At 41.6% G+C, this 25,415-nt stretch overlaps 1 protein-coding gene across 3 annotated transcripts in view; it reads left to right on the top strand.

Annotated features, from left to right (window-relative positions):
- The window catches only part of DNAAF9 (dynein axonemal assembly factor 9), a 135,490-nt gene that overhangs the window by 79,483 nt on the left and 30,592 nt on the right, over window positions 1-25,415 (top strand). For all 3 annotated transcript variants that reach the window (XM_007539539.3, XM_016195397.2, XM_060187199.1), the window contains 7 exons: window positions 2,732-2,878; window positions 4,051-4,139; window positions 4,541-4,642; window positions 4,874-4,991; window positions 7,807-7,895; window positions 9,723-9,881; window positions 16,404-16,529. In XM_007539539.3, coding sequence (XP_007539601.1) covers window positions 2,732-2,878; window positions 4,051-4,139; window positions 4,541-4,642; window positions 4,874-4,991; window positions 7,807-7,895; window positions 9,723-9,881; window positions 16,404-16,529 — 830 coding nt within the window. The remainder of the gene's footprint in view (window positions 1-2,731; window positions 2,879-4,050; window positions 4,140-4,540; window positions 4,643-4,873; window positions 4,992-7,806; window positions 7,896-9,722; window positions 9,882-16,403; window positions 16,530-25,415) is intronic.

A 25,415-nucleotide genomic window follows, 5' to 3' on the forward strand; every position in this document is an offset into this window, starting at 1 on the left:
AACAATAAAAAACAAGGGCAGCAAAAAGGAAAATAAATAAATATAATTAAAAAAAAATTTTTTTAAAGCCCCAGGTTCAACACTCCATGCCACTATAAGCCAGAGCTGAACAGTTCTCTGATAAGATAAAAATAAATAAATAAATAATATTTTTTTAAAAAGAAAGAAAAGAAGTAATAAATATGGGGGTTGAGCAGTAGCTCAGCAGGTTAAGCGCAGAGCATAAGGACCGGTGTAAATTCCCAGTTCAAGCCCTGGCTCCCCATCTGCAGGGAAGTCACTTCACAAGTAGTGAAGCAGGTCTGTAGGTGTCTTTCTCTCCCTCTCTCTGTCTTCCCCTCCTCTCTCCATTTCTGTCTGTCCTGTCCAACAACGATGACATCAATAACAACAACAATAATGACTACAACAATAAAACAACAAAGGCGGCAAAAAAGAATAAATAAATATTTTTTAAAATCTTTATAAAAAAGTAATAAACATTTACCAAAGTCTCAGAAAAATTTAAAAAATCAACACAACATAAAATGAGATGCATATCTACACCTTCATAATATCAACCCTAGTAGGGCCATAAAGTTTACCAGCATTGCACACCTGCTTTATCTTACACATGACCCAGCTTCAAGCCAGGCACTCACCACATTGGGGGAAGATTTTCTCCCTCTTTCTGTGACTCTTAATCTGAGAAAAGTTCAGAGCAGTGGTGACTAAAGCCCTGGTGATGACAAAAAAAGGTTAACCCTTGTTTGTAGACTAGACTTAGCTTTGATAAGACAAATAGTTCTATCAAAAATGAACTATAGATTTGCTACAATTTCTATCAAAATCTTTTTTTCTTTCCTTCACAACATAATTTTACTGTTCTGGGTGGCTTTTTCATTCACAGAGTCAGGAAAGGAGAGAAGACACTATAGTACCCGACCTTCCTCCAGAGCACCTCATAGTGGTACTAGTGCACAGAGCTAGACCATATGCAGGGCCAGGCATGCTCTACCAAGTGAGCTATTTCTCTAACCTCATAGTGGAATTTCCTGTAGAAGCAGAAACTCATCCTAAATTTGATATCAAAGAATTCTCAAATAGCCAAGCAGCATGAAAAAGAACAAAGTTAAAGGACTCGTACTTCTGATTTCAAAACTTATTGCTAGAGGTAGGGAAATAACTTCACTGGTAGTACGTAGCGCTTGCATGTCTGAGATTCCAGGCTCCATCCCCAGTACTGTGTGTGCACAGTGGCACTCAAGTTTTCCTTTCTCCCCCGCACCAGTGATCTCATAAAGTCAATAAAATAAATCTAAAAAAAAAAAAACTTATTAAAAAGCTGAAGTATGATGTTGGCATAAGGTCAGTTATACATACCAATGAAATAGAACAGAGGATCCAGAAATAAACTCTTGTGTATATAGTCAAATCATTTTTGTTTTGTTTCTTTGCCTCCAGAGTTATCTCTGGGGCTCTGTGCTGACACTACAAGTCCACTGCTCCTGACATCTATTTTTTTCCATTTTATTTCATAGGACAGGGAGAAATTGAGAGGGAAGAGGGAGACAGAGAGGAAAAGTAAAAGAGAGACACCTGCAGATTTGCTTCACTGCTTGTGAAGCATCCTCCCTGCAGGTGGGGAGCAGGGGCTTCAACTTGGATCCCTGCGCTGTTCCTTGTATTTTGTACTATGTGTGTTTAACCAGGTTCTGCCGCCACCAGCTCCCTGTCAAAATGTTTTTGACGAGACTGTTCAGTGAAGGAAGAACTGTCTTTTCAACAAATGGTGCTAGGGAAAGTAGATGTCTTCATGTAAAAGAATGAAGTTAGGGGCCAGGTGGTGGCGCACTTGGTTGAGTGCACATGTTACAGTGTGCATGGACTCAGGTTCGAGCCCCTGACCCCCACCTGTAGGGAGAAAGCTTTACAAGTGGTGAAGCAATGCTGCAGGTGTCTCTCTCCCTCTCTATCACCCCCTTCCTCTCAATTTCTGGCTGTCTTTATCCAGCAAAAAAAAAAAAAAAAAAAAGATTAAGAATGAAGTTAGACTCTTACCTTGTAACATATATAAAAAGATTTACTCAAGGTGGAGCATTTACCTAAATGTAAAGCCAAAACTATTTAACTCTTAGAAGAAAACATAGGAATAAGTCCTTATGATTTCAGATTAGGTAGTAACTTCCTGAATATAATACCAAAAGCACAGATAACAAAGGAAAAATATTAATTGGACTTAATCAAAATTTAAGATCTCTATAAATCAGAGAAAGTGAAAAACCCAACCACACCAAATGGGAGAAGAGACTAGCAAATCAGATATCTCAGAATGGATTAATACTCTAGAGAGAATTTTGAATAGCCTAGGGTAGGGGTGCTGACAGTGCAACGGACAGGGTGTTGGAATCTCTCAAGTATGAGGTTTAGAGTTTATTTCCCAATATCATATGTACCAGAGTAATGCTCTGATTTCTCTCTCACTCCATCACTACCTGCTCACTCACGTGCACTAATAAATACATAAATCTTTACAAAAAAAATGTTGTGTTGGCATTTGAGTTTAGGATAACAACCTGATATTGTCTACATCACCTATAACTGGTGATGGGTAAACACATCTGTAATTAAATACCAATAGACTACATAATGTGAAAATAATTACACTGTAATTCCTCATAAGCATTCTGACAATAGGGATAGTGTCATGCAAATGACTTATCACTAATACTCCATTTCTCTTTTTCTCTAGGATTCCACCAGTGTTGTTGCTGCCCTTGTGATAGAATACAAAAGTTCGCTGCTTCCTCATCTTCCAGTTCATTTCCATGGATCAAACCATTTTCTGATGATTGCCCTTTTTCCCAAGTCAAAAATATATCAAGCATTTTACTCAAAGGTAACATCAATAACTTAGCAAATAACTATTATTTTCCTAGAAGTTTTTTTTTTCTTCTGTTTATGTTTTGGTGTTAGGGATTGAACCCAGGGCTTCATACATGAGAAGCATGCACTCTGCAACTGAGCCTCATACCTAACTATTTCTTTTCTTAACAACTTAGATCATGAGGCAGTATCTCAGAGCTAACAGTGAGTTAATGAAAAGAAGAGTTTGGAGGGCTTCTTGTAATTCCTTTGGGTCCTGGAACTGTTCTTCTGCCACTGAAGGGCAAGAACCTAAAGGAACTAAACAAAAGCCTTTTGAGCTTCTAAGAAAATTTTTCTTTGTTCCCTTTAAATTCTAATTAGACTCATTTTCTTTCTATTCTCCCTTATTGAATTATTGGGCCCTACCTACTGGATCAGAGCCCTCTACCCCACCCATGTTCTCTTTTCCTTGGTTCACAGGCCCTTCCCTTTGATTGGCCTCACCTAGCAGTCTGTACATTATAGGTACTCAGCACAAAGCACTCAAGTGAGGGATCTCAGAGAATTACACAACTCACTTAGAGACCAACCAATAGCCACAGTCAAATGGATGGTCAGCCTGAGGACTAGTGGAAATGCTTTGAAAGGTAGGATTGCTTAAGTTTGAGAAGGGACAATGTCTCTTGATAGGACAGATTCACAGGACATGCAAGAGTCAGGAGCTGGCCTTGACTGCAGAATGGCATCTCAGGCTGGTCCATCTCTATACTGCCTGCTGGTTCTTCCCATCTCATTCTACTTGTCCTATCAGTTTAGAAACATTGAAATAACCCTTCACATTCTTTTCAGCCCTCCCTCTACATCAGGACAGTAGTTGCTTGAGCTAAACCTTCTGTCTGACCCTGTCACAAGGGAAGAGCATGCCCCAGGCTGCTAGAACAGTGTTATTGGACACCAAACTCCATGCTTCCTGGCTTCTGGAGGCAAGAATCCCTCAGAGAGGAACCCAGAGAGAAATGATAGTTTTGAAAAATACAAAACAAAACTGCCTTAGGCATCTGTTTTTGAAACAAGCTTGTTTGTTATGATGGTTTTTCTCAGTACTGACAGGCTAGATTTTCAGCTGCCATCAAATTCCCATGTGGATTCCATATCCTGTTGTTGGATTTAAAGTGTTTTTTGCTCAAATTCTGTTTTGTTTAGGTCTTCTCCCCGTGGCAACAGCAGGCTAACTCAGGGCTCTCTTTAAAAGTGATCCAGGAAGATGGATTATCTGTGGAACAAAAGAGATTGTAAGTAACTGCCTTCAGTGTTTGTGCTTTCTTCCCTAAGCTATGTGTCTGCTCTCTACAGGATGACTTGTATTATGTAATAAGGAGAGCTTGGCTTCTGAAAGGACCGACATAGTCACTTCAGTGCTGCCAACTTGTAGGTAGCCAGTGCCCTTAGGGAAATGAAAAGAGAGAAGATTTACCAAGAATCAGAAGCCCATTACTGAAGGTCTCAGGCTAGCCTTCCTGTGTGGACACACTAGTCATTATGCACTAATACCACATCTTGGTTCAGTCATGACTGATTCTTGTTTTGGAAGTAATAGTTCTTTCTTCAAGACTCTGGCTTGAAAATACTAGAACATAATAAATGTGTGCTATAGGGAAATGGAGTTCTAATTTGTGAGCTTTTGATATTGCAGACACTCCAGTGCACAGAAGCTCTTCAGTGCCCTGAACCATTCTGCTGTGGAGAAATGGAGTCCTCTAAAGCTTCTCTCCGCCAAACTCCCAGAGCTGGACTGGTGAGCTCTGGTTTTCTGTTTCTAGACATTTATTGTTCTGGCTCTGAAACATCAAAAACTCAGAATGAGTCATTATAAAGAGTAGTAGTGACACACCATCTACAATTTTATTCGCTACAGAAACTTTCTCTAAGCCTTCATTTTCAGCAATTAAATAATCCTTCATGTGAGCAGGCATATTCGGGCAAGGCTGGTGATGGTAACATAATGCCATTGTCTTTGTTTTCCTAGGTTTCTCCAGCATTTTGCAGTTAGCAGCATTAGTCAGGAACCTGTGATGAGAAACCATCTCTCTGTCGTGCTTCAGCAAACTGAAATCAACCCTACTCACAGGGTAGAAAATGACAAGGTAAAGGAACTCACCAAATATGTTGAGAATTCACAGGAAGATAATCCTGATTGCCTGCCTTTGGCTCTTCAGTGTCAGTAAACAAAAATGACTCAGGCAGAGACCCTGTTATAATACTCTCCACTTCCTTGGATATTGATGCAATGATACTCATGAAACCTGCTCATACAGTGATTGTGCACAGACATCTAGATTATCCCTGGCCAAAGCCCATAGCTGTGATGAAACTCTGACATCTTGCCATGCTCTCCCTTTCTCCAGGTCTTTCAAACTCTTGCTCTGTGTTCTCATGCCATCAGCTCTTTCTGGTTGTGACAGGGACTTACCTGGCAATGGGTGACACGCTGATCTTAATAAGAGAAGGACCTTGTTAGTCAGGCCTAGCTGGCATCACCCTGGTAAAGTGATACTTTATAAACATTACCTTCCCAAGGGTGGATTTTAATCCACTCCTGCCTCATGTTCCCCTCCTCTTGATCCCTCCTTACACTTCTTTGGAGCAGTAAATCATAATATTTTCAAATAGGCCATTTATTTCATACATATCTACAAGACAACTGTAAAAGAAAATAGGCAGTTAGAAACATTTTTTTCCAGGGCTTGGCGGTGGCACACCCAGTTGAGCTCACATTACCATATGCAAGGACCTGCTCCCCATCTGCAGGAGGACACTTGACAAGTGGTGAAGCAGATCTGCAGTTCTTTTCTCCACCCAATTTCTCTTTGTCCTATCAAATAAATATAAAAAGGGAAGGAAAAAAATGGGGGGAATTGCCACCAGGAGCAGTGGATTCATAGTGCCCTAGCCCCAGCAACCCTGGTGGGAATTTAAAAAAAGAGGGGATATTTTTCCCTACATACGTTTTTAAAAACCCTGAAAATGCCCATTTGCCTTTTTTTTTAAGATGTGCTATTATACAAAAAAATTAAGTGAAGAGGTAAAAAAAAAAAAAAAACTGTACTAATGAAACACTTATAGACTTGTAAACTAAGATTACCCCCAAAACAGACTATTTTAATTTTTAAAAAATAGGTAACTTTAAACATGTGTGTTATTGATTGGAGAGACTGAGATATTGAGAAATAGGAACCCAGATAGGGGAATTTGGATGGGAAGAGGATAAACCAAAATTCAGTTACATGAAATTCAGCCTACAGAGACAGAAAGAGAGATAAGAGCCTGGCCAGAGGAGTTCTGGTTCCCATAAAAGAAGGATCACCTATTTTGATGTGATGTGACTAACTCAAATGATGTCACCAAGCTAATTTTAGGTGCAGAGGTGGGGACAAAGCTAATCTTAGCTTAAGTTATCTGTGACCAGACTTATCCCAGTAAATCTTATACAATGTAAAATAAAATACATACTGGGGCCAGGTGGTGCTGCACCTATTTAAGTGCACATATCACTGTGCGGAAGAATCGGATTTGAGCCCTCGCCTCCCACCTACAGAGGGTTCATTTCACAAGCAGTGAAGCAGGTCTGGAGGTCTCTGTCTTCCCCTCCCTCTCTCTATCTCTCCATCCTCTCTCAATTTCTCTGTCCTGTCTAATAAAAATTAAAAGAGGGGAGGAAAAAATGGCTGCCAGGAGCAGTGGATTCCTAGTATCAGTACCGAGCCATAGTAATAACCCTGATGGCAATGAAATTAATTAGTTAATTAACTTAATACATACTTATAGAGGTCAATGCCATTTTATGTCTTCAATGCCCTTCAACAATTGAGTCTTTCCCTCCTTGTTTTACTCATTTTTTAGTGTATTTCTTTGAGTTTCTTTGGAGTATCTACCTGCGGAGGGACTACCTGTTATGAGGCCAGGTACTGAGATTAGGACATGTTGGCCTGGCTGCTGTTTTCCCATCAAGACTCAAATGCTTCCTACACCTACTGTGCTTTCTTAGTTTGGGCCATGCAACTTGGCTAAACAGAAACAGTCCTAGTGCCACTGTTCTCCTTTTTTTCAATTTCTTTATTGGGGAATTAATGTTTTACATTTGACAGTAAATACAATAGTTTGTACATGCATAACATTTCCCACAACCCCCACTAGGTCCTCTGTCATCCTTCTTGGATCTGTATTCTCCCCAGTCACTGTTCTCCTTTACCGAGTTTACCATAGTACTTTGTCCCAGAATGCCTTTCTGTTCAGTATTTTCCATTGTGTTTTATCCAATCTAATCACAACCTGTTTTATAAGAAATTATAAGGAGGCTGGGCAGTAGCACAACATGTTACGTGCACGTGGCACAAAGCACAAGGACCAGCATAAGGATCTTGGTTCAAGCCCCCAGCTCCCTACCTGCTGGGGGTCACTTCGCAGGCTGGTGAAGCAGGTCTGCAAGTGTCTGTCTTTCTCTCCTCTCTGTCTTCCCCTCTCTCTATTTCTCTCTGTCCTATCCAACAACAGCAACAGCTAGAACAACAGTAACAGCCACAACAAGGGCTACAAAATGGGAAAATAGCCTCCAGGAGCAGTGGATTCATAGTGCTGGCACCAAGCCCCAGCAATAACCTTGGAAGCAAAAAAAAAAAAAAAGAAAGAAAAAAAGAAATTATAATAGAAACATTGTATTTCATGTGGTATTTTCTGTGTGCCAGGTACTGCTCTAAGTCCTTTGCATATATTAACTGAGTTAATCATCACACCCACCCTGAAAAGTAGGTTTCTTTTGTTAGCCCAAGGTCACATAACTAGCAAACAGTGGTGCTTAGGTTTGAGCCACAGAACCTGGCTCCAAAGTCAGGTTATTTAAACTCCTATATAGTGCTGTCTCCCTGTTGAATCACAAACCCACATGGTTTTTCTTTTGTGTAGGTAATTATCAGCATCGTAACTGGCCTACCAGGCTGTCATGCTAGTGCACTCTGTGCTTTTCTGGTCACACTGCATAAAGAATATGGCAGGTTAGTATAACTATTGCCCTTGCTTTGGGGGGAAGGAATTTATGCTTGGACTTGCACTGGCACTGGGAAACCTTTGACTTGTACTGACCTTTTGTGTAACTGGTACCAGCACAGTAGTGATCCATTCATGCATTCCGTAGACACATTGGTGCTAAGTGCTTTCTGTATGCCAGACACTTTTGTAAGTGTGGGAGAATATACCAGTGAAAAAAAAACAGACTCTCTGCCCTGCTGGTACAGTATCTCAATGGATAATGCAGTGACCCAGGTTTGAATCTAACCCCCAGTGAAATGAAGGAAGTGTCAGTGCTGTGGTTTCTTTCCCTCTGTCTCTCTGCCTCTCTGTCTTGCTCTTTCTATCTGAAAATATCAACCTACAACTATGAAATCCCAGAGATAACAGGAGGAGAAGGAGAAGCAATTCAGAAAATCTCTACCCTTATGAAGTTTACATTCTACTTCAAGAAATCAGGCAGTTTAACCAGATAGGGAAGATAATAGCTGGTGAAGAATGCTATGGAGAAAATAAATCAGAGAAGGATATAGAGACTGCTGGGCTAGGAGAAGGGTTCTAATTTTAAATTGGGAACTCAGGGAAAAGCTCACTAAGAAGTTGACATTTGAACATAAAAAAAATAAAGGATTGGAAGGCCAGCTGGTAGTGCAACAGGTTAAGCGCACATGGGGCAAAGTGCAAGGACTGGCACAAGGACCCCGGCTCCCTACCTGCAGGGGGTTTGCTTCACAAGCAGTGAAGCAGGTCTGCAGATATCTTTCTCTTCTTCTCTCTGTCCTGTCCAACAACAACAGCAATAACAACAGCAAAAATAACAATAATGACAACAACAGCAATAACAGCAACAAAAATAACAATAATGACAACAACAACAAAATGGAAAAAAATGAGAAAAAACATGGTCTCTAGGAGCAGTGGATTCATAGTGCAGGCACCAAGCCCCAGCGATAACCCTGAAGGCAAAAATGAAAAAAAAAAAAAAAAGAAAGAAAGAAAGAAAGAAAATAAAAGAAAGGAATGAACCTTCAGATATCTGGAGAAGAACACTACAGACAGGCAAAGACCTAGGAGTGCCGTCTTCAGCAGAGTGATACAAGATCACAGTGACTTGCAGAAGTTGGGAGCTGGTAAATGTATCAGTAGTTGTACTTCTCTGATCACAGAGAACTGCATAAGTTTAGGTGCAGCTGGGACATGTCGGCTCAGGTGAAAATGGGGAAATCATTCATCACTTCCACCTGGTTGGCAAATGACTCAACAGTGCTTGCTGACTAACCTGGGCATTTACTATCTAGTCAGTATATCTCAAGGGCATCCTGCAGGAAATGACGGGGAAACTGAGAATACTGAAATCACCTAGAAGGTTGGGAGACTGTCCAGGTGGGAAGGCAAAATTTAGGGAGATACTGGGGATCTTCTTTATTAAGAACTAAATAACTAACCAGTCCTCTCATTTCCATTGTTTTTATTTTATCAGTATACCTAATTCTTATGCTTCCCACTTCTAATTCTTTTCTTAGTTCTTTCTGTTTTTAGTATAAAAACTTATGAGTCTTAGCAAGAGTTACCTAGGGTGGGAGAGATAGCATAACGGTTATACAAAAAAGACTTCCACAGCTGAGGCTCCAAAGTCCCAGGTTCATTCCCCTATACCACCACGAGACAGAGCTGAGTGTTGCTCTGGTCATACATACATATATATAACATGCATACATAACTTTGTCTGCACAGGACTGGTGACATATTATTGAATGGTTCTTCAGAAAGTGACTGCTTGATCAGGAATCTTTCTAAACTCTCGCCATTTCCAGGTGGATGGTGTACCGCCAAATCATGGACAGCTCTGAGTGTTTTCATGCTGCCCACTTCCAGAGATACCTTTCCAGTGCTTTGGAGGCCCAGAAGAACCTCTCTGCCCGCCAGTCAGCCTATATCCGTAAGAAGACCAGACTGCTGGTGGTATTACAAGGGTGAGTACTGTAGATCTTGGGGACAGAAGAATGGGGCAATGACCTCGCCATTTTTATTACTTCATGTGTGACTAACTTAGAGCACCAAACAAATTCCACATGGGCATAAGCAGTGTCTGCACTACATAGAGAGGCCTTAGATGACCGAGGATTCTTTTTTTTTTTAATATTTACTTATTTATTCCCTTTTATTGCTCTTATTGTTTTTATTGTGTTGTAATTATTATTGTTGTTAATGATGTCATCGTTGTTGGATAGGACAGAGAGAAATCGACAGAGGGGGGAGAGAAAGATAGACACCTGCAGACCTGCTTCACCACCGGTGAAGTGACTCCTCTGCAGGTGGGGAGCAGGGGGCTCGAACGAGGATCCTTACACCGTTCCTTGCCCTTTCCGCCATGTGTGCTTAACCCACTATGCTACCACCTAACTCCCTACCAAGGATTCTTAATGTCATTCTGTAGCCTAGAATGGTTGGGGTAGTTTGCACACACGTTTTGTAGACGCAAAATTTTAATCACTGTTGCAAAAGCATCTGTATGAAGTAGAAATTCATTTCAATAACAGTAGAGAATGTGTTCTTGAACATAGAGATAACTGGATGCAAAATCCTGTCAGTAATTTCATAGACTAGTCCCAGATGAGGTTAGGTCAAAGTCAGTACCTAAGGAGAATAAAAGCCTTGTCTCTGGGAGATTTGGTGTGATAGGTGGAGAAAGATTACATTGTACAAAAACCAAATGCATCCAAGTTTTTAAAGTTTGATTTCAGTACCACATTATCTTCTAAAGGTGGATAAATTAGAACAAAGGTTCTCCAGACAAAGCTCTTTGATAATTTTTGTAACAATAGTAGTGGTCCTTAAGCCAACATCTAAGCAAGGGACCTTCATCTGTTTAATCCTCCTGTGGAGATGCAGAGAATACCTCCACATTCTATAGACTAATGCATGAGTATTTCATGGGACATGAAAAAGTATTTCCTGAACTTATCTGTTTAGTCCAACTGAGCAAGGAGCTCCTTGTAGGACAGGCTTGGTATAGGAAGTGGCGTACCAGTGCTCTCGGGGCCCTGGACGCAATGAACTTCCTTTGACTTATTCCTTTGACCCATGCAGGCCCATCAGTACTTGAGGAGAACATGCTAAGTCTGGAATCATTGGCAGTTCTCCTCACTGGTGTCTTTATGCTCAGTCGTAAAGAAACTTCTGGCATTCTCACAAAGTGCTTTTGTGCAACGCTACCTTTTTTTTTTTAAATTGCAATAATTAGTACTTACAATAGGCTAATTGTTTCCAGTAAAGATAGGCCAGGATTCAAAGCTCTGTTAGGTTTCCTGGGTGACAAGAGCATTGAAGCCAGCCAGTGGTCTTGAGGTAGGATTGTGGGAGTGCTTACTCTTCCAGGCCATCTTTCCTTTTCTTCAGACCTGGTTCTCTCACCTGCCCTGGACTTCACTATTGACCCTTTTTTTCTTGTTTGTAGGCTGAGATCATGAACGCCACACACACACAAAAAAAATCTACACTTGAATACACTTTTTTTCTTCTATCTTTCCACAACTTCTGATGGTCAGAGGAATAGATTGGCCCTGTTCCCTCCCCTTCTACCTCCTGCCAGAGTTGATACTCAGTGGAGGTCTGGACCTGAAATCATTTCTGTCTCCCACCACTTCAGAAAGCACTGGTGGTGACTCCTTGTCTTTAATTACACTGGTTAGCAAAAATGTCACCTTGCCTGGCTGCTCTGTACTATAGTGACACTGAAAATGGCCAACCCACTCTTGTGTCCTTCGACGCAGCTGTTGCCCAGTTGCCTCCCCAGGATACTAAGAACCTCAAATAGTTTTTTTTTCAAAGATTATTTATTTCTTTATTATAAAGGTAGGAAGAGAGAGAAAGAACCAGACATCACTCTGGTACATATGCTGCCAGGGATCAAACTCAGGACCACATGCTTGAGAATCTAATGCTTTATCTACTGCGCCACCTCCCGGACCACTTAAATAGATTTTTTAAAAAATATTTATTATTCCCTTTTGTTGACCTTTTGTTCTTTTATTGTTGTTGTTATTGATGTCGTCATTGTTGGACGGAACAGAGAGAAATGGAGAGAGGAAGGGAAGACAGAGGGGGAGAGAAAGATAGACACCTGCAGACCTGCTTCACAACCTGTGAAGTGACTCCCCTGGTGGGGACCTGGGGCTCGAACCAGGATCCTCACACTGGTCCTTGCGCTTCGCACCACCTGCACCTAACCTGCTGCGCTACCGCCCTACTCCCTTTAAATAGATTTTTTAGGGACTCAAGTCAGAGTATCAGCTGGCTACTGCTGTTCTCATTAAGACACATTTGTCTACTGTGTCTGTCTGTTTCTCTAAGGTGCAGGAGGAAGCACATGGCAGCCTCATATGTCATTTCCATCTTCTTGGGTAGTGGGACCTTCTGAGGCCAGCACTGAAGTTGTTAAATGGAGACTCCAGAGGCTTCTCAAGTTGAGAATGCTAGTCTTTGAATGGTATTTTTATCTACATTACCAGGTTCTTTGGGGAGAAACCTCTAGTTTTCTTTGCCCCTAGAGTGGCCAGGCCTCATTTTATTTACTCCAGCAGTGGGAACAGTGGTGCTGAGTTTTGATATCAAGTAGAAAGATTAATGGCTATTTTAGTAATTGAATTAGTATATTTTAAAATTGTGTAATTTTTGAAATAGATGACAAATTAGGAGCTGGCTAGCTAGGAGCTAGGGATAGGAATAGGAGTAGGAGAGACTTGGGTGTGGTTTTTTGTTTGTTTTTTAATAATATTTCTTTTTTTAATTTATTTTTCCCTTTTGTTGTCCTTGTTTTTTTATTATTGTTGTAGTTATTGTTGTTGTTATTGATGTCGTTGTTAGATAGGACAGAGAGAAATGGAGAGAGGAGGGGAAGACAGAGGGGGAGAAAAAAACCTGCAGACCTGCTTCACTGCCTGTGAAGTGATTCCCCTACAGGTAAGGAGCAGGGGGCTCAAACCAGGAGTCTTATGCTGACCCTCGCCCTTCGTGCTCCATGTGCTTAACCTGTTGCTATATCCCCCAACTCCCTAGGGTGTAGTTTTAAAGAGCAGTGTGAGGAATCCTGCTCAGCATCTTGACGGTGGTGGTGGACACTGGAAACTGCATAGCTAACAAAACTGCACAGAACATACATATAAATAAAACTGAAGAAATTTGTATCTTTTAATTGATTTTGAGGAATCTAAGTGGCCACATTTTATTTTTGTTTGTTTGTTTGTTTTAACCAGAGCACTACTCAGCTCTGGCTTATGGTAGTGTAGGGGGGTTGAACCTGGGACTTTGGAACCTCAGGCATGAGAGTCTCTTTGCATAACAATTATGCTATCTACCCCATCTGAGTGGCTACATTTGTTTATACTTTGGTATATTGCCAAAAAAAGACTCTTACACCTGAGGCTCCAAAGTTCTAGGTTCAGTCACCTACACCACTATAAACCAGAGCTAAACCAGAGCTGAACACTGCTCTGGTAAAAAATAAAAATAAAAAAAAAAAAAACGCTTTAAATTGTTTACATTTAAAATAAAGGATTTCGGGGGTCAGGTCGTAGTGCAGCGGGTTAAGCGTATGTGGTGCAAAGTGCAAGGACCAGAATAAGGATCCCGGTTCGAGCCCCCGGCTCCCCACCTGCAGGGAAGTCACGTCACAGACGGTGAAGCAGGTCTGCAGGTATCTGTCTTTCTCTCCCCCTTTCTGTCTTCCCCTCCTTTCTCCATTTCTCTCTGTCCTATCTAACAATGACGACATCAATAACAACAACAATAATAACTACTACAACAATAAAAAAGGGAAAATAAATACATAAGTATTTTAATTTTATTTTTTTTATATTTATTTTATTTATTTATTCCCTTTTGTTGCCCTTGTTGTTTTATTGTTGTAGTTATTATTGTTGTCGTTGTTGGATAGGACAGAGAGAAATGGAGAGAGGGAGGGGAAGACAGAGAGGAGGAGAGAAAGATAGACACCTGCAGACCTGCTTCACCGCCTGTGAAGCGACTCCCCTGCAGGTGGGGAGCCGGGGTTCCAACCGGGATCCTTATGCCGGTCCTTGTGCTTTGCACCACCTGCGCTTAGCCCGCTGCGCTACAGCCCGACTCCCCATATTTTAAATAATAATAAAGGATCTCCCCCAACGAAAGGTAAGTAATACAAAATATGCAAATATGTGTACTTATTGGATAGAGACAGAGAAATTGAGAGGGAAGGGGGTAGGAAAGGAGAGAGAGAGAGACACCTGTAGCATTGCTTCATGGCTCATAAAGCTTTTCCCCTGCAGGTGGGATGGGGGCTTGAATCTGAGTCTTTCTATTTGCTAATGTGTACTCTCAAATGGGTGCTCCACAGCCCAGCCACCAAAATAAACTTTTTATATTTTTATTATTTTAATTTATTTATCTATTTATTTGCCTCCAGGGTTATCGCTGGAGCTCCGTGCCTGCACTACGAATCCACTGCTACTGGAGGCCATTTTATTTATTTTTATTTTTGGATAGGACAGAGAGAAATTGAGAGAGGAAGGGAAGATAAAGAGGGAAAGAGACAAAGATTCCTGCAGACCTGCTTCACCACTTGTGAAGCTTTCCCCCTGCAGGTGGGGAGCAGGGGCTTGAACCTGGGTCCTTGCATACTTTAATGTGAGTGCTTAACCAGTGCAGCACTGCCTGGCCCCCCAGTTTTTGTCTTTTTTTTTTTTTTACTATATTTATTTATTTGCCTCTAGGGTTATTTGTAGGGCTCAGTGCCTGCACTATGAATCTACTGCTCCTGGAGGCCATTTTTTCCCCCCTTTTGTTGCCCTTGTTGCTGTAGCCTTGTTTTGGTTATTATTGTTATTGTTGATGTCATTCGCTGTTGGACAGGACAGAGAGAAATGGAGAGAGGAGAGGAAGACAGGGGGAAGATAAAGAGAGACACTTCAGGGAGAGAAAAAGAGACACCTGCAGACCTGCCTCACCTCCTGTGAAGCGACTCCCCTGCAGGTGGGGAGCCGGGGTCTCGAACCGGGATCCTTAAGACGGTCCCTGTGCTTTGCGCCATGTGCACTTAACCCACTGGGCTACCACCCAACCCCTACCATTGCCTTTTTTTTTTTTTTTTTTTTTCTCCAGGGTTATTGCTGGGCTCGGTGCCTGCACCATGAATCACACCGCTCCTGGAGGACATTTTTTCCCCGCTTTTGTTGCCCTTGTTGTTGTAGCCTCGTTGTGATTATTATTATTGTCATTGTTGATGTTGTTCGTTGCTGGATAGGACAGAGAGAAATGGAGAGAGGAGGGGAAGACAGAAAGGTGGAGAGAAAGATAGACACCTGCAGACCTGCTTCACCGCCTGTGAAGCGACTCTCCTGCAGGTGGGGAGCTGGGGGGTCGAACCGGGATCCTTACGCCGGTCCTTGCGCTTTGTGCCACATGCGCTTAACCCACTGCACCACCGCCCGACCCCCCACCATTGCCTCTTAAGAAAGAGAATGCTGCTGAGAAAGAGGCAAACATAAAGAGCCAATTCCTTTCCTTCATCAACAAGCTGGGACAGTTCAGGCAGAGTGATCTGGTATCACTTCTGACGACTGAAACGAGAGCTTCTTTCTATGGTGAAGATTACCTCCTCTGTCTGGAAGTCAGGCCCAGGATGATATAGGGCAAGGGCTGGGGAAAGAGGAAGGATACAGCTGGCATCCCCTTAGCAAACAGAGTAAATGGCAACTGGCTTCTACTACAGAACCCAGAAACCTTAAATTTGTTGGCTTCACACACAGAACCTGAGGCCTTTTTTTCACTTTACCCTTTTTCCATTAAAACTAGTGAGGATTGATTGAATATTCTGAAAACCTGACCTCAGTGCTCTGTATTTCTCCCATCGACCTAAGTGAATTTCTGGGGGTTTTTGTTGTTGTTGTTTTCTTGTTTGTTTTGTTTTTATTTATTTGATAGAGACAGAGAAGTTAAGAAGGAAGGAGGGTGGGGATAGAGAGAGGGAAAGAGACATCCACAGCCATTTCTTTACCACTTGTGAAGCTTCCTCCCTGAAGGCAGGGACCAAGGTCTGTAACCCAGGACCTTATAATATATGTGCTCAACCAGGTGTGCCTCTGCCTCACTCTAGGAATTTCTTTTTTATTAAAATAACCAAGAGCCAAGAAAGATGGTGCTTTTTGCACAGGACTTGCATGTGAGAGGATCCAAGTTCATTCTCTAGCACTATTATCAGGAAACAAAACTGAGTGGTGCTCTGGTAAAAAAATATTATTTTATATGTATTTATTAATGAGAGAAAGGAGAGGAGAGAATCATAGCATTACTCTGACATATGCAGTGCCAGGGATCAAGCTTAGGACCTCATACTTGTGAGTTCAATATCCACTGTACCATCTCCCAGTCTTCTCACCGTTCCTTATTCAGTTGTTCAGCATTTCTTTCCTTGCTCATTCTATAACCCCAATCAGTAATCACTCCTTTTTTCCCTCCAGCTACACAGATGTTATTGATGTTGTCCAGGCCCTGCAGACACATCCAGACTCAAATGTCAAGTCCTCCTTCACTATTGGTGCTGTCACAGTATGTGTGGAGCCCAGCAGCTGCTACATGGAACATAGGTAGATACCTCTGAACTACAGGATATGATGTGGTTAAGTGCACCATGACTTCTCCTTCCCACCAGAAAGAGACACATGTTAGCCTTTTGAAAACCTCAGTCCATCTTACATATACTAAGTACTCAGTTGTTGTTTGATTATTGCTGTGTCCTCAGAAACCTCTTTGGACTGACAGCCTCTCACCACTTATTTTTATTTTTTAAATTGTTTTTATTTTACTATCTTTGTGTATTTATTGGATAGAGACAGCCTGAAATTGAGAGGGAACGAGGAGGGGGAGAGAGAGAGAGAAACTTGCAACATTGAAGCTTTACCCCTGCAGGTGGGGACTGGAGGCTTGAACCCGAGTCCTTGAGTATTGCAACATGTGCGCTCAACCAGATGTGCCATCACCCAGTCTCCTCACCACTTTTCTTTGTGAACTGAGAAATTGGCCTTCTAAGACAGGGACTTGAAATAGCATCTCCCAGAAACAATTACAGGATATGTGTGTGGGGGGGTGTCTTGTAAAGCGGTTGGAGTATCCTCACACATACTTTTCCATGTCACTGAGCCATCTTACCTCAGTTAATGACTCATTTTCAGTTCTAGCAGGTGAACTTTTTTACTTTGGGAGTAATATGGCAATAGAAAAAAATGAGTATAATTAAGTTAATCTCATTAACTTGATGTAATTATCAGTTTCTTTTTTGGTCTTTTATTTGCATACTTTTTTAAGCTGTGGTATACATATACTGTATGTCCTTTTTCTAAGGATGCCATATAAGCACATAAGTTGATAGATATATTCCTATACTTCAATGGTAATATATTTTATTATGTAATCATATGTGTGGGGATGTACATAATTATCTTAATCAGTTCCCCATTGTTAATCATATAAGATGTCAAAATTACTGATTTGCTCATTTTGTAAGATACTATTGAGAAATTTGTAGTTTACTTCTGAATTCCCTCCAGAAAGTAATGTACTGTGGTGACATAAGGATTATCCCATAAACATTAGCAATGGGTCTGTTTTGTTCTGTGTGCATAGGGATGAACTTTGAATTGTGTGAATTATACAACCTATGATCAAGAGTGGATTTGAATTAGAGTTATACAATTAATTGATTTATTAAATGAAGTTAAGCCTACTCCATTAAAAAATTTACCTGAACAGTGTTAAACCCACATGTTAGAAAGAGCGAGAGAATGGGGGGGGAGGGGGAGAAGGGAGAGGGAGAAAAAGAGAGAGAGAGAAGCAAAATGACCCAGCAGAGGGAACCTGTGTTTATCTCCTCCCATGAACACAGAAAGCTAATTCAAAGTAGGGAACAATTTTTATAGAAACCATTCTGAACCTGTTTGAACAGTCTCGACAGCAAAAGACAAAGCCATAGCATTTAGGCAGAGAATAGAGAGATGCTCAGAAAAGACAGTGCACCACATAGCAGTCAGCAATAGTCAGAAATTGATTCCTAAAGTACAAAACTTTCCAAGGAGTGGAGAAGAGACAGAAACTATAGGATATAAATTCCATGGAAGTCAATGGCAGGTGCTATATATTGTCTTGCCTCACGACCTTGGTCAGAGCAGCTGGTGGATACCATATTGGATCTCATCTTCCATAGTAACTGACCCTGGGAGCAAATAGATGAGGAGAGTTCCACCCATTTCCAGCTAAAAGCTGCGCCAGCTAGACAGACAGACACAGAATACACACTTCATAAGTTGCTCTCCACAATCTCGAGATTCTATGCTTCTAAGCCACTGAGGCCTCATCCTCCTCTTACTTTTTCTTCTTCTGTAACTTTAATTATTTGTGGTTTAACATTAGTTTTAAAAATTATAAGATTTTGGGGACCAAGTGCTGGCACCCCTGGTTGAGTGCACGTTACAATGCACAAGAACCCAGGTTCGAGCCCCTAGTCCCCACCTGCAGGGGGAGAGCTTCACAAGTGGTGAAGCAGTACTATAGGTGTCTCTCTGTTTCTCACCCTCTCTAGCCTTCCCTTCCCTCTCAATTTCTGGCTGTCTCTATCCAATAAATAAAATAAAAATTTTAAGGGTCGGGTGGCAGTACAGCGGGATAAGCGCATGTGGCGCAAAGCGCAAGAGCCCCCAGCTCCCCACCTGCAGGGGAGTCGCTTCACAGGCGGTGAGGCAGGTCTGCAGGTCTCTATCTTTCCCCGCTTTGTCTTCCCCTCCTGTCTCCATTTCTCTCTGTCCTATCCAATAGCAATAACATCAATAACAACAACAACAATAACTACAACAATAAAACAACAAGGGCAACAAAAGGGAATAAATAAATATTTTTTAAAAATTTTTCAGGGATATAGTTTTGTGTGTGTATATGTGTGTGTGTGTATGCATATACCCACCACCAAAGTCCTGTGCCAATTTTGTTTTTCAATTTTTTTAATAATTATTTCTTTCTTTTTCTTTTTTTTTTCTTTTTGTCTCCAGAGTTATTGCTGGGACTCAGTGCCCGCACCACAAATCCACTGCTCCCGGTGGCCATTTTATTCCATTGTTGTTGTTATAGGACAAAGAGAAATTGAGAGTGGTTCCTTTTTTATGTATTTTTTATTTTAGTTTATTTTTTTATTTTATTTTTACTTGATAGGACAGAAAGAAAATGAGGGGAAAAGATAGAGAGGGAAAGGGACAGAGAGACATCTCTAACACTGCTTCACTACCTGTAAAGCTTTACCCATGCAGGTGGGGGCAAGGGGCTTGAATTCATATATATGTTTGTTAATGAGAGAAAAGGAGGAAGGGATGGTGGGGGAGAGAGAGAACACAGAGATAAATACACAGGAAGACAAACAGGCAGATAGACAGATAACAAACCAGAACTTCACTCTGGCATACACAATGCCAGGGATTGAACTTGGGACTTCATGCTTCAGAGTCCAATACTTTATCCACTGTACCACCTAGGCCATCTCTTTCAGATTTTCTGTATATACAAGGGCATGTTATATGTGAATAGAGATCATTTTCCTTTTTCCTTTCCAAACTGGATGCCTTTTTCTTTGCTATTTTTCTTAGCTAATCATTTTTTAAATTTATTTTTTGTTGAATAGAGACAAATTGAGAGGAGGGAAAGAGACAGAGAGACACCTGTAACCCTGCTTCACCACTCTTCATAAAACTTCCCGTCCACAGGTGGGGACTGGGGGCTTGAACCTGGGTCCTTGTCCACTGTTATGTGTGTGCTTAACCAGGTGCACCACTGCCTGCCCCCCTTTCTTTGTTAATTTTTTGCCATTTTGTTTTGTATTGTTTGATCAGGATACTGCTCAGCTCTGGTGTTTGATGGTGCCAGGGATTGAGCCTGGAACTTCCATATTATTTTTCTTGCCTTGCTGCCCTGTCTAGGACCCCTAATATAAAGTTGAGAAGTAGCAAGAGCAGACATCCTGTCTTGATGTGAAGGAGAAAACATCTAGTCTCTTACTATTGAGTTTGATGTTAATTTACCTATGTATTGTATACTACTACTTATTATAAGAAGAAAAAAAGAAAAAGAAAGAAAAATACTTTTGAGAATCAAAAATTTAAGTTTTTTTATGAGGCAACGGGGCCTCAAGCATGAGCAGTACCACTGTTTTTTTGTTGTCTTTTTTTAAAATTTGTATATATATATTTATTTCCCTTTTGTTGCCCTTGCTTTTATTGTTGTGGTTATTATTGATGTCGTTGTTGTTAGATAGGACAGAGAGAAATGGAGAGAGAAGGGGAAGACAGAGAGGGGGAGAGAAAGATAGACACCTGCAGACCTGCTTCACCACCTGTGAAGCGACTCCCCTGCAGGTGGGGAGCTGGGGGCTCGAACCGGATCCCTTACACTGGTCCTTCCACTTTGCGCCACGTGCGCTTAACCCGCTGCGCTACCGCCTGACTCCCAGCACCACTGTTTAATGGTCTCTTTGGCACTATTTTTCAGTCTTTGTTTATCAAGGGGAAGCGAGCACAGAGTGAGAAGAGAGACACCACAGTACTCCTTCACCACTCATTAAGTTTCTGCAGTATTGTTCATGGTGCACCTGTGTAGTTCTAAGGTTGAACTCAGGGTTTCACTCTTGCAAGGAGTGTGCTTTAGTGGGTGGTTTGTCTCATAAAGCTCTTAATGCAATGTTTTCTGGTGTGTATATTTGTTTGGTTCTTTTAAAATGACTCCCTTAGCAAAAATAATATACTCATCATTACTTCTAGGTAATGATTTTTTAACATGTGGGGGTAAACATAGAAGTATTTATTTTTAGGTGAGGTAGAAGATAGTGTAATTTTTTCTTATTTTTTGAAAATATAAACACAAGTTCATTTATGTGATACAGAGAAAAGTTAAGAGAAAGAGGGAGATGGAGAAGGAGAGAGACAAAGAGACACCTGCAGCACAGCCTCATCACTCAGGAAATTTCCCATCTGCAGGTGAGGACCAAAGGCTTGAACCTGGGTCCTTGCACATTGTAACATGTACACTCAACCAGGTATGCCTGGCCCCAATAGTGTAACTTATCACTGCACAGAGATGAATTCGGTTTGGTTTCAGAATGGGTCCGTGTGAGATCTGCCTTATATTTTTATTCAAATGGATTTGATCATCTATCTGGTTGAATATCTGCTGAGAGCCCTCTTGTTTGTTAGAACTGTTCTTTTTTTTAATATTTATTTTATTTATTTATTCCCTTTTGTTGCCCTTGTTTTATTGTTGTTGTTATTGATGTCGTTGTTGTTGGATAGGACAGAGAAAAATGGAGAGAGGAGGGGAAGACAGAGAGGGGGAGAGAAAGAGAGACACCTGCAGACCTGCTTCACTGCCTGTGAAGCGACTGTCCTGCAGGTGGGAAGCCGGAGGCTCTAACCGGGATCCTTCTTGGGTCCTTGCACTTTGCGCCATGTGTGCTTAACCTGCTGCACTACCTCCTGACTCCCTACTTTTTTTTTTTTTTTTTGCCTCCAGGGTTATTGCTGGGGCTTAGTGCCTACACTACAAATCCACTGCTCCTAGAGGCTGTTTTTTCCCTTTTGTTGCCCTTGTTGTTTATCTTTGTTGTTATTGGTGTCATTGCTGGGTAGGATAGAAAGAAATGGAGAGAAGATGGGAAGACAGAGAGGGGAAGAGAAAGACAGACACCTGCAGATTTGCTTCACTGCTCGTGAAGCAACCCCCCTGCAGGTGGGGAGCTGGGGGCTTGAACTGGGATCCTTACACAGGTCTGTGCACTTTGTGTCATGTGCGCTTAGCCCACTGTACTACCACCTGGCCCCCAGATGAATGTACTTTTATAGGTTTTTTTTTTTTTTTTTTTTACCTGAGCACTGTTCAGCTCTGGTTTATGGTAGTGCAGGGGATTGAACCTGGAACTTTGGAGCCTCAGGCATGAGAGTCTCTTTTGCATGACCATTATGCTATCTACCCTCTGCCCAGAATTTTTTTTTTTTTTTTTACCAGAGCTCAGTTCTGGCTTATGGTGGTGTAGAGACTGAACTTGAGACCTCATGTTTAAGGGTCTGACTCTATCCACTAAACCACCTCCTAAACCATAAAACTGCATTCTTTTTTTTTTTTAGATTTTTTCTATATTTATTTATTTTCCCTTTTGTTGCCCTTGTTTTTCATTGTTGTAGTTGTTGTTGTTATTGATGTCATCGTTGTTGGATAGGACAGAGAGAAATGGAGAGAGGAGGGGAAGACAGAGAGGAGGAGAGAAAGACAGACACCTGCAGACCTGCTTCACTACTTGTGAAGTGACTCCCCTGCAGGTGGGGAGCCTGGGGCTCGAACTGGGATCCTTAACGCATCTTTGTGCTTTGCACCACATGTGCTTCACCCACTGCGCTACTGCCGAAATTGCATTCTAATAAGGAAACCATATGTGTGCAAATAGATGTATTCTGAATATTTTCTTTTTTAATTTATTATTGAGCCGAGTTAGAAATTGACAGGGGTATAGAGAGGGAGAGAAAGAGACACCTGGAGCACTGCTTCACTGCCCGTGGAGCTTGCCTACCCCCCCCCACACACACACACACACACACAGGAGGGAAAACTGGGGGCTTGAATCCAGGTCCTTGCACATGGTAATATGTGCATTTAACCAGCTATGCCACCACCTGGCCCCATCTGAATGTTTTCTTTCCAGATGACCAAGTCAGCAGCTTAATGACTCCATAGCAGCAGACATTTAAAGCATGAAAACTGGCAAAATAACTTACTTGGATAGTGCACTGTCTTGTCATGTGTGCACCCTGGGCTTGAACCCAACTACAATATTGAAGGAAGCTTCAGTGCTGCAGTTTCTATCTCCCTCCCCACCTCTATCTGAAAAAGTCAGACTTTTTCTATCTGAAAATTCAGTCCAGAGCAGTGAAGCCCAAAGATGATCATAATGATAATGATAATAATTAATAAAGCATGAGTAGCCAGCCTGTACCTGGATAAGAGTCCCTGAGGGGGAAACCTTTTCTACATGCTTCTGATGAGTGTTGCTGTGGGCTGCTATGAGAAAATAAATAGGCTCTGAGAAAGACTTCAAGGGCTTTTACTTCAAAGTCATAGATAGTTGGTAGGACTGGGCACTTTCCAGGGACATAGCCTCTGTGCAACAGACCATTCAGTGTACTCTGAATGTACCAATGTCAGTGAGTTCTGTTCTTGGAAGAATAAACACACACACATATATAGTCTTCCCTTATTCCAGGTCTCTTGACCTGACTCAGAGCACATAGAGCTCCTCCTTGAAATCCTTGAGAAACCATCAGAGAGTCTAGGGAAGAGAACCAGATTTACAGCCCAAGTATTATTCATCCATCTCACTCACCCACCAAATGTGGTTCCAAATGGAGTGTGTCTGGCTGTTTTCAGCAATCAAAAGGATGTAAACTTGCCACCACCATAATAACTGCAGGAGAGTAAATACCCCCACTGTTGTGAATAGCAGTAGTACCTGCCAGTTAGACCAGTAATAATTCAGGACGGCTTCAGTAAGCATCTCACCTGCAGGGAGGATTGAAGTTCTATGGTGTCAAAGACACCCATATAAACCCTAGCACTTCCTAGCTGTGAGTGTGACCCTGGGCAAAATGCTTAGCCATCCTAAACCCATTTTCCTCAGCATTTAAGTGTTCATGGCACAAAGTGGATGTGAGGACGGATCAAAAAGAATTATGTGATCTGTTTGCATAGTAACATCTGTAATAAGAACACAGTAAGAAAAAAAGACAGTCCTTTTTTTGTTATTATTGTTGTTTGTCTTTATCAGAGCATTGCTCAGCTCTGGCTTATAGTGGTGCTGAGGATTGAACCTGGACCCTCTGTTACCCCAGGCCTCAAAGTCTTTCTGCATACCCATTATGCTATCTCCCCAGGCCCCCAGAAAAACAAATATACAGTTATTTTCAAGGCGAGGGAGATAGCACAGCATTTACACAACAGTTTTTTATGCCTAAAGCACTGAGGTCCCAGATTTAATCCCTGGCACCATCAATAGCCAAAACTGAAAAGGAAGAAAGGAAAGGAAAGGAAGGGAAGGGAAGGGAAGGGAAGGGAAGGGAAGGGAAGGGAAGGGAAGGGAAGGGAAGGGAAGGGAAGGGAAGGAAGGAAGGAAGATTATACTTTCTTTACTGTTAGCTTTCTTTAACAAGAAAACTGTAATGTTTTAGGATTCATATATTTTATTTTAGGATTTTTTAAAAACCTTTTTAAAATTACTTATTTATTGGATAGAGACAGGTAGAAATCGAGAGGGAAGGGGGTGATAAAGAGGGAGAGAGACAGAGAGACACCTGCAGCCCTGCTTCACCACTTATGAAGCTTTCCCCTTGCAGGTGGGGACCAGGGGATCGAACCTGGGTCCTTGCACATTGTAACCTGTGCATTCAACCAGGCGCACCACCACCTGGCCCCTATTTTAGGATTTTTTTTTTTTTACTTATTTACTTATTTTTCCCTTTTGTTGTCCTTGTTTTTTATTGTTGTTGTAGTAGTTGTTGTTGTTGTTGTTGATGTCATTGTTAGGACAGAGAGAAATGGAGAGAGGAGGGGAGACAGAGAGGAGGAGAGAAAGATAGACACCTGCAGACCTGCTTCACTGCCTATGAAGCGACTCCCCTGCAGGTGGGGGGCCAGGGGCTTGAACCGGTATCCTTAGGCAGGTCCTTGTGCTTTGCGCCATGTGTGCTTAACCCGCTGCACTACCACCAAACTCCTAGAATGTTTTTTAATGAGCAAGGTACTGTACTTCAAACTCAAGACCTAAAACATATGGAGCATTTGCTATATATTCCTGGCCTGTTTTAGGAATTTTTTTTTTAATTGCCACTGGAACTTGGTACCTGCATGATGAATCCAATGCTTTTGGTGACCATTTTTCTTTTATTCTGCTGCCTCTTTTTTTTTTTTTTTAAACCAGAGCACTGCTCAGCTCTGGCTTTTGCTGGCACGGGGGATTGAACCTGGGACTCTGGAGCCTCAGGCATGAGAGTCTGTTTGCATAATAACCATTATGCTATCTACCCCCTGCCCTCTTTTTTTTTTTTTTTCCTTTTTGATAGAACAGAGATTCAGAAGGGAGGAAGAGGAGGGAGAGAGACAGAGATACCTGAAGACCTGCTTTACTGTTCATGAGGCTTCTCCCCTTATGGGAAATAGGGGCTTGAACTCACATTTGTAATTTTCAGTGATTTACTTTGATAAGAAAGAGGGAGAGAAAATCAGAGAATCACTCTGACATATGCAATACAGTGCTAGGTAGCAAATTCAGGACCTCCTTAGTGCTACCTTATTAACCATTGTCTTAGCTTGACCAAATTTATGAAGAGTGAGAGATAAATCTTATTTATTTATTTTTTTTTTCCAAAGAGAGAAAATGAAAGAGATCACAGCAATGAAGC

Source organism: Erinaceus europaeus, chromosome 1 (assembly GCF_950295315.1).
Source record: "Erinaceus europaeus chromosome 1, mEriEur2.1, whole genome shotgun sequence".
Lineage (NCBI taxonomy): Eukaryota > Metazoa > Chordata > Mammalia > Eulipotyphla > Erinaceidae > Erinaceus > Erinaceus europaeus.